Below are 13177 nucleotides of genomic sequence, written 5' to 3'. Positions count from 1 at the left end.
AGCTGCGCTTCCGCTGTTTTTTAGTTATATTCATCTAATATTTCATGTTGTATTTTTTCTATCCAGTGGCGCTGTCCATAATTTTTAGTAAAACCTTTTCACTCAGTGGTGGACTCCGTTTTGATCAGCTAGGAATCTGGGGAATCGGTCAGCTGATCCTCTACTGATCAGAGCAGAACAGGCTGATAACAGGTCCATGCCCGCTCAGTTTATGCAGACTGGACACTGACACAGCCCACTTTGCTCTATGGATGGCTGGAAGTAAACAGTCCAGCTGTCCGTATATATTTGACTGCCCTCCGATTCAATCCACCTAGATGGAGGAGGATGGACCCCTTTCCTTTTTTTTAGCAGACCAGAGTGTATTGGAGGTAGATGGGTGTAAACAGACACAAGTCAAGGTTAAATGGAATGTCCACTCAGGTCTGCCTAAAAAACTGACAAGTGGACCTGATCAGACCTGTCATGTGAATGAGGCCTAACACTTACAGATCTCATTTCTCCCTCATCCTCTGAATGGACAGAAAAATAGAAGCAGCGGACTGACCAGCTCATCCCCCTGATCTCTTGTTGCAGCACAACTGATTGGCTTCTTGTGCTCATTTTGTTTTTCTGATTTCTACTGTAAGGTGGATTGTAAAAGGCTGATATTCAGGTAATTACACAGCTTGAAATAAACAGTACAACCATAAACTCCTGTAAGATGGTCTAATGGTCCATATTCAGTTACTATTTGATGCAGAATCCTTAAAAGGTAAACAAAAAGTAGTAATTTTCCTTCACTCAGCTGAATCCTCTTCAACGCCAGAAAGCAGTGGAAAGGACTATGTATGGCCAGGTGCTAAATGACAAGATACAAACATGTGAATCACCAGTTACAAAGACACATCCCATGCCATGTGTTTTCTGGCAGGATCAAAAGGTATCGGTGGGACTTTGCAAAGAGACTATGAGAAATCTGTAAGTGCAGATACACTTAAGTGCTGCTGAACATTATAGTTTGTGGGAGGCCATAGTTCTATTTTAACAATATATTTATGAATATGGAGCTGCATTCATTTGTGTAATTTTTCCTGAGGTTCAGCTTCTTTTCATTTTTTTTTCTCAGCGAGAGTTAAAAAAAAGGTCAAAGGCAGTACATGAAGAACTGTCACAAATGCCTTTTCCAAATATCTTTAAAAATAGCCAAAGACAGTCCAAAATAAAAAGAGAATGATGGTTTTATACCCAAAAATGAGTTATTGTTGGCTTGGTGGCTGATTGCCATCTGCTCAAAATGTAGAATAGCAGGGACGGAAGAAGAGCAGCTGTTAAAAGGGTCATGTTGAAGGATTCAGAGAAGGCTTCTGTCGCAATCGTACACCCAAAGACTGACGCAGACCTCCATTTTGTTAAGAAATCTCCATTATGTCCCTCATTCTCCCCCTTCCCTCTCTGTTAATCCACAGGGACATGTGTGTTGGAAGTGTTGCAGGCAGGCCAGAGCCCAGCAGGGAGCCTCGAGGTGCCTGGTTGTCTGAGAGAGCTGTGCAATATCACACCTCGTAAAAGATAACGCAAGCCTTCCCAGATCAAGGCATTCCAAAGAAGCAAGAACCAGATAAACACTTTTAAAATCCATTTTTCCTCTATGTCTCATATCTTGGAATATGACAGACTTACATAAAAACCAGGCATATCGTCAGATTGGCCAAGAGGAGAGGAGCAGTTTGATAGGTCACGCTCCTTGGCTGGAATACATAGGAAAGCAGAAAAGTAGATCTTGTGAACCATTCAGTGTAGAATTTCATATCTAATCAATCCTCAGACGTGTCTGCATAATAATCTACTCACGGGTGGAGTGTCACTTGTGCATATGAAAAGTTATGAGCCAAAATGTGAACTAAAAGTGATTTTGGCTCTAGTTTAGGTCTACGCCCAGACCTTCCCACCCTAAACGGGGTATTGGTCCTTGACTTCAGAGACACCCCCTGCTGGGGAACGACAAAATGAGCTGTCAGGCCTAACACAGTTAAGTTGAAGAACTCTCCCTTTTTAACATCAGAACCACCTGGGGAGACCAGCACCCTTTCGCTCTGAAACTTGGTCTGCTAACCCAGGACTTTGGCAAGTACTTTAACCCTCTAACTTATCTCTGTTATCTCTTTGCTGTGCTGTTGCTCTCTGTATATTTATATATATAGTTGCATCTTTTTTCTGCAAATATTTTTATTGCACCCCATTTGACCTTTTAGTAATAAATCTTTCCTTCTGAAAGCGTTGAACTGTTTCTATAGCTCTTTATTGCAATTTACGAATTCCTGCCTCTAAAAGAGCGCTATTGTGTTTGTTTAACCCTCTGTATAACCATCCTGCGGTGACCGTGTTATACAGACGATTATTTAAACTATTATAGTGTTATAGCTGATATCGCAGAGTTTCCTCTTTCTCTGTACAAAAAGGAAGTGGTGGTAGTGTGAAGGGTTAATTGCGTAATTAACCTGACCCAGTTACAATCGCATTCAGGCTGCCGGTACATAGATTGTGGTCCAATTAGCTGTAAAATCATTGTGCGGGGTGCAGCTGGGTGTGGCATTGTTACGCATGTGACATCGCGGTTTTAGATTGGCTAGTCCTTCGATCACGAGTTTGGTGAGAAGGGCTGGGGTCTGACGCCACATATTGGTGGCAGCGATCGTCACATATTGGTGGCAGCGATCCTGGGTTCGTCACATATTGGTGGCAGCGATCCTGGGATCGTCACAGCTTCCACAACTGCTTCTAATTTCCCAAGCACAATATAAAGCAGTGGCCGTATCTGTCAAAAGTAGTCATCAGCATGCAAGCCGAATATGCAGCCAACTGACCAGCCGAAGACGAAAAGGAAAACACATCAATTCAGGTATGCAAAAAGTTGCAGCACTCGCAGTGTAATTGAAAAGCTCTGTGTTCCCAAGCAGCTAATTCTATAGTACAGATGAGCTATTATCCCAGACCAAAAGGCTTATTTATTAAGACAGTGTAAACAGGAGTAACAAACTGTAAGCCCTGGTGCACAATGTGGAAATACATGTGATTCTGTGAAGTGCAATTGGAGCCCATTCATTTTGTACGGCTCAAATCGCACCGCATCCCCATGAAAAAGGTGCAGGCAGCTATTTGTTTGCTGCACTGGAATCTGATCACATGGGTGTTCATACCCATGCAATCCGATTCAGGCAAATGCACTGCCTTTTGCGACCTGCTTTTGGGTGTCGTTAACATTGATACCCACAACAGATCGCATGAACACATGCAATGCAGTGCGGGAAATGCACAGGAATTGCTTTTTCCCCCCCCAATACATCAGTGTGAACCAGGATTTACTCACAGTATTCGTTCAGATTTCTTGTTCTATCACACTAATGAGCAATGACAGATGATCCCTGATTTACATTACTTCACTTTATAATATTAAAACTGAATTCCAGGTATGGGATTTTTTTACATTGTTACATGGTCCAGCTTGGACCAATGTAACTATGCACATATCGTAACTTTGGGATCCCTCTAGAAGCTGGAAATCACTAATAAACACTGATACCCCAGTGATAGCCACTTGCTTCTGGGTCCCATGCAGAGCAGCTGTCCTGCTGCATTGTGTACACAGGAGACTGCTGGGCACAGCTGCCTTTCAGAGAATATTTTGCATTTTTTCAATGAATGTAAAGTGTTCTCTGATTAAAGGAGGTGAACAAGTGGGGTGTTGACATCACAATTTCCACTTTATCCAATCTGAGAATGCTTTTCATTCATTGAGAAAATGCAAACTGATTTCTGAATGGTACCCAAGTCGACCAGCCAACCTCCTGTGTTCACCTTGCAGCAGGGTAGCTGTCCGGCACAAGACCCAGAAGCTAGTGGGGATCACTGGAGTAGCTGTGTCTTCTACAGTGACTTCCAGATCCCACAGGTATGGTATATGAAGAGTTACATTGGTCCAAGAAGGACCATTGTAACTATGTAAAAATGCCATACCTGGAATTAAGCTTTAACATTATTAAATTAGAGAAAAACCCAAATGTATCCCAATCATTTGGAGCAAATTCCACACATGCTTCCAACTAAAAGCATTATAAACCTTTCCACCTTCACCTTGTATTTTTCACCTGTATAGGATGTGTACGGATTGTATAGTTTCACGTTATCAATCGTTTGCCCGTATGTACAGTCTACAGTATAGTAGAGTAAAACCTTACATTCCTTTGCCAGCAATTTCTATTTGTGTTCAAATATGAGGCATGCGGCATGACATTGCAAAGGTCAATGCATAACCTCTGTCTGTAGTCTAAGAACTGACACTTCCTGTGAAGAAACTACATATCAAAAACAACAAAAGCATTTGAGCAAGTACAAGGCCTTTAAGTGTGGCTACCCGTTTCACATCTTGAGGCCACTGGAGAAATCTGTGCACATTAGTTTTAACTTGAACACTATAAGATGATCTTGACCTGTCACCATTTGGTCTTGCCACCACTGAATTTTCTATATTACAGATAATGTGTCAGGAAGAATGGCAATTCAATATAAGAGAAGCATAGGTGAGAACTATGAAACAAAAGTGCACAACAACAAATTCAGAGAAACAAAAAGAAGGTTGACAAGATGTTCCTTTTTTCCAATATCTACCAAAACCTAAAATATTGCCACTAGGCAAACTGACCCCTTTACCGACTAATGCAAGTTGTAACAAACCTCTTATCAATAACTCTTTAGTCTACCTGGATTACTACAATTAATCAACTATCCAAATACAACATAATATGTACATGTCAATGTGCCTGTTGCAGTACTACAGGGTCATCATACTCAATACTCAAGACCATAAACCTTTCACTAAAACAATGCTATGTAAAATATGCATAATTACAGCTTGCAGAGTTTGGGTAAGGCCCAGAGCTTTCTATATAGAAAGAGACGATGCTCGTATGTGCCATCACATCACAAGAAGTGTTATGCAATGTCACAAACCAAGGATAAACTGCTCCAATAATTAGAAGTAGAAAAAAAAAAAACACATGGAAAAAGTATCCATAGTGAAGGACTAATGATAGCTCTGATATACATTGTTCCTGCTCAGATTGAATTCCACTTTTGCATAAGGAAAAAAAACAGTGTCATGGTTTACTGGTGTGAAATCATCAGCAGATCTTCCATAAAACCAAAAGAAACACCGGCTTTCAACTCCACTACTGCCAGTACAATTTCACTGAAAACAGGAACCAGTTTGTTGCTACAGATATATCTCACAATTACAATTACATGGGGTTATTTACTAAAACTGGAGAGTGCAAAACGGATGCAGCTCTGCATAGAAACCAATCAGCTTCCAGGTTTTATTGCCACAGCTTAATTGAACAAGCTGAAGTTAGAAGCTGATTGGCTACAAATGCATAGCTGCACCAGATTCGGAGTGCTGCAGTTTTAGTATATATGCCCCACAGTAGAAAGTTCACATCTTATCAAATAAATTGCATATTGTATTTCCGGGGCTCTCTAACTATTAGGCCCCGTTCACACTGAAGATTGGTACACACTGTCTGAAAACTTTCAGTCAGTGTGTACTGTACTTTATGAGGAAAGAACAAACAGAGGGCGCACAGGCCTAGTGTATTACCATAAAAAAATGTTTAATAAGAAATAAAGTAGGTGTTATACTCACAAACGACAATAAAGTCAAGGCACATCATAAAAGAACAGCTTGGTCAACACCGCGCTGAGTAACAATCCGCAACAGGGAGTGTAGACATCCAATAGGTTGACGCGTTTCGAGGACTTGCCTCTTCCTCAGAGTCCACGAAACGTGTCAGCCTAGTGGATGTCTACACTCCCTATTACAGACTGTTACTCAGCGCGGTGTTGACACAGCTGTTCTTTTATGATGTGCTGGGCTCTGAAGAGGCAAGTCCTCAAAACACGTCAGCCTATTGGATGTCTATACTCCCCATTGCGGACTGTTACTCAGCGCAGTGTTGACCCAGTTGTTCTTTTATGACGTGCCTTGACTTTATTGTCGTTTGTGAGTACAACACCTACTTTATTTCTTATTAAACATTTTTTATGGTAATGCATTAGGCCTGTGTGCCCTCTGTTTGTTCTTTCCTCATTCAGTACATCTGGATTCCCCCGGTCTATTTGAGGGCAGCAAGGTGTGCATGTTCCAGGACATTCTTAATGTGGTTGTAGCCTGCATCAAGTCCATCCCCAAGAGCAGGAGCATTTGTCTTTGCTGGTTCTTTGTACTGTACTTTGTCTGATAGAAGCCAGGCCAACGACTGGCTTTTGTCGAAGGGACATGCTGGAAAACAAGCCTCTCATCAACTCATTCTGGCACAATGGGGGATATCTCCACACCAACATTGCTTGTGTTGGTACAGCAATCTGTCTTTTCATTCAACCTGTCGGGTTGAGAGAAAAACAACTTGCAGTGTGTATCGGGCTAAAGCAATTTGGAATCACGGGCAGAAACAGAGTGATTCCAAATCGCTGCAAAATGCGCAACGTTCGTTTGGGTGCCATTCATCTTTATGTGCAGCAAAATACGTATGAAAAAAGGCGCATGGTTCTGGGCCAAAATTTGGTCCCCAAGACCCCATTCACGCTTCACGAGTGTCTAAATTTCAGCATTTAGATGAGTTTAGAAGACTTGTCTTAAGGGCCGGTTCACACAGTCCAGATGCGTTTTTGCATGCGCCTTTTTGACACATTACGGTGCATTTTTATGCATTCCAGTTCATTTTTTCCCCTCTCCTTTTCTTCAATTGAAATAGGGACATATACGTTCCAGTGCATTTTTGGTGCGTTCCGGTGCGTTTTTGATGTGGTTTGCCGCATTCCAGTACAGATCAGTTCAGAAAAAATACAGCATGTTCAATTATTTTCTGCACCAGGAACGCACTGGAACTGCAAGCACTGATGTGAACTATGACATTGACAACCATATAACCTACTTTCTGTGTGTTTTGGATGCAGAAAAAAACTGAAATGCAGGTAGTGTGAACGGGCCCTAAAAGCAGCTGGACTCACAATGCAAAGTAATCATGTTATTCGTACATAACAATTAGCAATGTTTAGTTGCAGACAATGAAGCTATGTCTAGAAGAAGGTAAGCACTGTGTCAAGAGAAGAATTTTCATTCCTATCTGGAGCTAAATGTGCACTGCGTTTAGCTGCAGATCGCTTCAGTACATCTGGCAGCAGAAAATGACGCATTTCCCCTTTCTTCCTGAAATGTTGGTATTCCTTCTCATGTTGGTTCCCATTCATCCTCATGTTGGTCTTTATTCTTTGCAGAGTTGGCCTAGATCAGTGATGGCGAACCTTTTTGAGCCCGAGTGCCCAAAACTGCACCACAAAACCAATTTTTTATTTCAAAGTGCCAACACTGCAATTAACCACTTGCCTACCGGGCACTTCTACCCCCTTCCTGCCCAGGCCAATTTTCAGCTTTCAGTGCTGTTGCACTTGACAATGACAATTGTGCGGTCATGCAACACTAATTTTTTCACACAAATAGAGCTTTTTTTGGTGGTATTTAATCACCACTGGGTGTTTTATTTTTTGCACTATAAATGAAAAAAGAGCAAAAAATTAAAAACATAAAAGGTTTTCTTTGCTTCTATTATAAAATTTAGCAAACAGGTAATATTTCTTCTTTGATGTGCATTGGTGAGGCTGCACTGATAGGCAGCACTGATGGGCATTGATGAGGTGGCACAGATAGGTAGCACTGATGAGGCGGCACTGGTGGGCATTGATGAGGAGGCACTGATATGCAGCAATGATGGGCACTGATAAGCGGCACTGACTGATAGCACCAACTGGAGGCACTGCTGGGCGGCACTGATAATCAGTGGCCTGATTATTAGTGCAGATCTCCCCTGTCACATTTGCCGGTTATCTGCAGTACTTTCTTCAATCTGTGACAGCGTGCAGCCGATAACCAGCAACTGTATTTACATTGTGATCAGCTGTGTCATTGGATACAGTTGATCACGTGGTAAAAGCCTGCTGTGATTGGCCTTTTACCTTCTCACGTGATCAGCTGTATCCGTAGGACACAGCAATCACTGGCAGCGCAGGGTGTGTGCCACTGGGTTCGCGTTCTGGGACGCCCTCCCAGAACTAGACAACCACGCTGTAGCCATCTTTTGGCTATAGCATGGTTGGCAAGCAGTTAATCTCACCTCTGGCAGTGTCGGTGTGGCTTCCAACCCAGCAGCTCATTCCCATCCACGCTGAGCACGTCGCCCCTGGCTCCGGAGCAGTGTGGGAGCCTCTTCCTCTCTTCCACGCCCATCCCCGGCTACATCACCCCTGGTGCCAGATCCGCATAGGAGCCGTTTCCTCTCGTCCACACCCACCCTGACCCCAGAGACATGTGGGAGATGTAGTTTGATGGGGGTCCAGTGTGGACGAGATCTGGATGGCCGATCAGTGTGCGTGGTCCGTGTGCGCTCATCTTCCTCTTCTTCCTGGCGTGCCCACTGAGATGGCTCTGCGTGCCAGCTCTGGCACGCGTGCCATAGGTTCGCCATCACTGGCCTAGATAGTAAGTTGTCAAAGATGGACACTGACATTCTGGTAAAAGTTGTAAAATTTATTGGGAAGGTTCTGGACAAAATATCCCGAATATACACTGGGATATTAGGGGATGTACCCATCTTCTCTTCATTTGCCTCTCTCTCTGCATCAATCTTTTTCTCTTCTCAAGCATGCACACAATGATCAGCACCAGCTTTGATCTGTACTCCAATTGTACTGCTCTATCTCTATATCGTTGCTCAGAAAACTACCTACAAAGAAGACGAGATGCCTGGGGTATAACACCCCCAAGAATGGAGTATTGGGGAAAACATGCCTGAAAATGCAGATGCACCAAAACACAACTAAACCAGGTAAACGCAAATAAATCACATTTACAAACAACTATCTGCAGGAAATATTTCAACTTTTTCAAGTGCAGATTACTGGCGTTTAGCTGCTGTCACATGCAAATGTCCATGTGAATGTAGCCTAAATATTCACAGTTCTTTGTAACAATAAAAGTAGAGATGTTTGTTTCTCAACTTATCTTCATGTTCAATGTGAGTATCTAAGTAACCACAATAAAGTGAGCAGATTGATTGTTCATGATGTTTTAAAAGGTAATGACAAAATCAGAGATTGTGTAAGCATATACTTTTTAGTGTTTTGTCTTGGTACTAGTCCCCATAATCTCTGCACATCAACATTCAAGCCGGGAGAGAAACGGAGCAGCATTGTAGACTAGTCAGACTTTACTGCATTGCACAGTGCTGTGAATGTAACAAAAACAGTTCTTGATAGGAGACAAGTGGACAAAGGCCGTTGTTTATTTGCCATCCAATCAGTCTGCACCAAGCTGTATTGCATTAAAGCGTATCTAAATCTAAAAAAGATTATTTAACCACTTGCCCTCCAGAGGATTTACCCTCCTTCCTGACCAGGCCATTTTTTGCGATACGGCACTGCGTTATTTTAACTCACAATTGCACAATCATGCAACGCTACACCCAAATTAAATTCATGTACTTTTTTCCCCCACTAATGGAGCTGTCGGTAGTATTTGATCAGCTCTGTGGTTATTTTTTGCACTATAAACAAAAGAAGACCAACAATTTTGAAAAAATTAAATTTTAGACTTTTTGCCATAAAACATATCCAATAAAAAAATTTAAAAAATCTTATTTTGTCATAAAATTTAGGCCAAAATGTATTCTGCTACAGGTCTTTGCTAAAAAAAAAAAAAAAAACCCAGTACATGTAAATTAATTGGTTTATGTGAAAGTTATAGCATCTACAAATGGCGGTATGTGTACTGGAATTTTTTTTCTTATATACTAGTAATGGTGACAATCAACAACTTGTATCGGGACTGCGACGGGCATTCTGACACTGGTGGGAAACTAACTGCCACTGACACTAATACAGTGATCAGTGCTAAAAAGCACTGACACTGTACTAATGACACTGGGCAGGAAGGGGTTAACATCTGGGGCGATCAAAGGGTTAATGGTGTGCCGTTTTCCAAACTGTGCTGTGTGTGTTTTACTGCGTAAGCATGCTGCTTTGTATAGTTCTGCTATAGGACGGTCGGGAAGTGTTTAAAGTGGAAAAAAAACTGTATCTGAGCATCACACACACACACCAAAAATGCAATTTAAATCAATTTTAATATTCAAAGCAAATTTGCCCATTCATCCATGTCCCCATGCTTTATTTTTCTGAGACATTGATACCTCCTCACAGCATTTCTAACTGCAGCTATCGGAGTAAGGGCAGATGATTCATGTAGCATTTATCACCGGGAATCCATCTGCCCTTAGCTCAGGCATGGAGGATGGAGGGTGTGCTTAGCTGAGAAAGTGTCTCCTCCAGGTGAAAGAAAAAAATGACCACGGGCTGTGTCTAAGTGGTTAGGACGTCCACCTAGCAGCACTAGGGTCATTGGTTCAAATCCCAACTTAGGCACTACCTGCATGGAGTTTGCATGTTCTCCCTGTGCCTGCGTGGGTTTCTTCTGGGTACTCTGGTTTCCTCCCACACTCCAAAAACATGCTCTTAGGTTAATTGTCTTCTGTATAAATTGGCCCTTGAATGTGTGTATATAAATGTGAGTTAGGGACCTTAGATTGGAAGCTCCATGAGAGCAAGGACTGATGTGAATGTACAATATATATGTAAAATTCTGTGTAACTGACAGTGCTATATAAATACCTGTAATAAATAATAAATGAAGACTCCTGGGATGTATTCCATCATTTTGGTGTAGGCCAAAAAAAGTTGTTTGAGAGCATAGAAGTTTTGCTTTAATATTTTCAGCTTACTAAATCTTAGATGTGGTGGTTGCATTAGTTTTTTTTATATATTACCTTTTGGTTTTGGGTTTAGATGCTTTAAGTGCAGTTGAGAAAGGTCAGAATTGTGTATGCCATCTGGAAGAAATGTATGGATTAGAAAATGGATCGAACAAGATTCAAACTCTTTTAGTTTAGAAATCTGCAGTTCATCTATGTATTTATGCTTCAAGACCGAGCCGTTCGGTCACACTTTGAATGACAACTACATGCAAAACTGTACCCCAATGATTTTTAGATCATTTATCGAGACAGATAAAGCTTTATTTTGGAGGCATTTAATCACCACAGTTTATTTTTTGCTATATGAAAAATATAAAAACAACATTTTGGGGGGATGAAACACATTTTCCTTAGTTGTTGTTATAAAATAACTTTTCTTCACAAGATTACGCCAAAATGTATTCTGATACATTTTCTTGGTAAAAAAAGGAATTTGGAGATTTTGAGGAGGCTGGAAGCAGTAGAAGGTGAGTTAGGAATACACACTTCAATTTATTTATTATTTTTCAACTAAAGTTTCAGAGCTCAGTGTCACTTTAAGGTTAAGGTCATCTTGATTCAATGACAAATTTTATATCACCTATTTTTGTTTATTGCTAGCTATAACCAGATTTTGTTATTACCACTGTATTCAGATGTGTCTTGGATGGTAAGGAATGTAGGCTTTTTGCATGCATGCATGCCTTTCAAAGCTCAATCATACTTAATGCAGAGACTGATTTATTGCATGCGTACACCATTTCCATAACTGGCATATACAAGTGTGAAGCAAGAACAAAACACCAACTAGTCTGGATTTGTAAAGCGGTCAGTAGGGGAAAAGTAACTAGAATTTTTGCGATGAACTGCAGTTATCAGAACCTTTTTTTGTTTGGATTGTTGAGTTAGACGCCTTTATAAGTGCAATTTAACATCAAGCCACTGGAGTAAAATTCTTGTGGTAGCACGGTTTTCCTTTGTGTATAATGCAGTATTACCCTAAAACAGGTGCACCTGCGAAAAGGCCAGACGAGCGAGCCCTCAGGGAGGGAGGGGCATGGGGAATGGAAGCATGTATCTTTCTAACTGATGGTTCAGTATTATGTACAAGTTTGTACTATGACCTCCCATTTATATCCCATCTGCCATGTGACCTTCCTACAACTCATCAAGTGCTTGGGCAGCACAATGGAGATACAGTACTATTGAGTTGCAGCCAGGTTTAACCATATCCAAGATATGACTGGGGGATCTTAGAACATACTACAAAACCCTGAACCACCAATAAGAACACACAGATTTGTCACCACCGTCGACCCACATGTAATATATAGAATAAAGAAACATTGCTAGATGTCAGAGTAATAAGGGACGCCAAGGGGAAATGGACACCAAAAAAACACCCTCTACATGTCATAGAGTCATAGCATACCAACTACAAGTTAGGAAAAATGGGAGGATCTCCCAGAAGACATAATGGAAAACATCACAACCACCAAGACCTTCCACTAGTGACACCTAGTAACAACTTCAGATATTTTCTTAGGGGCAGCCAACGGATCAGGGTGATGACATTTTTCTAAGTCATATTAGAGAGGTAAGGCACTCCCCTGCTCCTCGCTTCTCCAAACGAACATACTTAATGGAGACTACACCGTCCAGTGTTAATACTTTCCTGTGAAGAATGAAAGTTCAAGGAAGGAGCAATGAGAGAACAAGAGCCAGTGGCACTGAAATCAAGGAACCACCCGAAGGTTTGCAACAGGGGAGCAGAGATGAGAAACAGTAAACTAATTCAAACAAAGCATTTTATAGTGTTAAGTCCCTGGCCCTAACCCATGCATCCAAAACTTTGGTGAATTTCTTGGAGCAGTTTCGACCCAAGTAAGTTTTGTAACCATGGGTCTCCACTGTTGCACCGCGGGATGAGAATTTCTATTTGACAAGAATGGATTTCCTACCACAGTACACCGTGTGAAAAAGAAAAAGTCACTTGTGATGAGTAGCATCCGGTGCATAACAGATTCCCAACAGGAGCAAGAGCAGGTCCATGGGTACCATCAGACCACTCGCTATGCCAACCTCAGCCACCACCTCCTTCCAAAAAGCTTGAACCAGAGGGCAAGACGAAACCAGAAGAATAATAGTGCCTAATTCAGTATGGCATTTAGGGAAGGAAGTATTATTATATGTAATATAACTGAGAGCTACAAAGGGAGTAGTGCGCCCCATGTAGAAATTTCAATTGCACCCATCTGTCTCTAGACAAAATCGTTTTTTTCTGGAACTTATATAGCGCT

General features: G+C 41.5%; 1 protein-coding gene across 5 annotated transcripts in view; it reads right to left on the bottom strand.

Annotated features, from left to right (window-relative positions):
• Positions 1–13177, bottom strand: part of ST7 (suppression of tumorigenicity 7) — a 134685-nt gene that overhangs the window by 74742 nt on the left and 46766 nt on the right. For 2 of the 5 annotated variants that reach the window (XM_089672090.1, XM_089672089.1), the window contains exon 2: positions 10911–10973. The exons of the other annotated variants lie outside the window; for them this stretch is intronic. In XM_089672090.1, the coding sequence (XP_089528216.1) occupies positions 10911–10973 (63 nt within the window). The remainder of the gene's footprint in view (positions 1–10910; positions 10974–13177) is intronic. 5 annotated transcript variants of the gene reach the window in all.

This window comes from Staurois parvus, unplaced genomic scaffold (assembly GCF_062004578.1).
Source record: "Staurois parvus isolate SC_StPar_1 unplaced genomic scaffold, SC_StPar_1.0 ptg000120l, whole genome shotgun sequence".
In the NCBI taxonomy this organism is placed as follows: Eukaryota; Metazoa; Chordata; class Amphibia; order Anura; family Ranidae; genus Staurois; species Staurois parvus.
The sequence above is the reverse complement of the archived record's forward strand: the minus strand, read 5'-3'. Positions and strand labels throughout refer to the sequence as shown.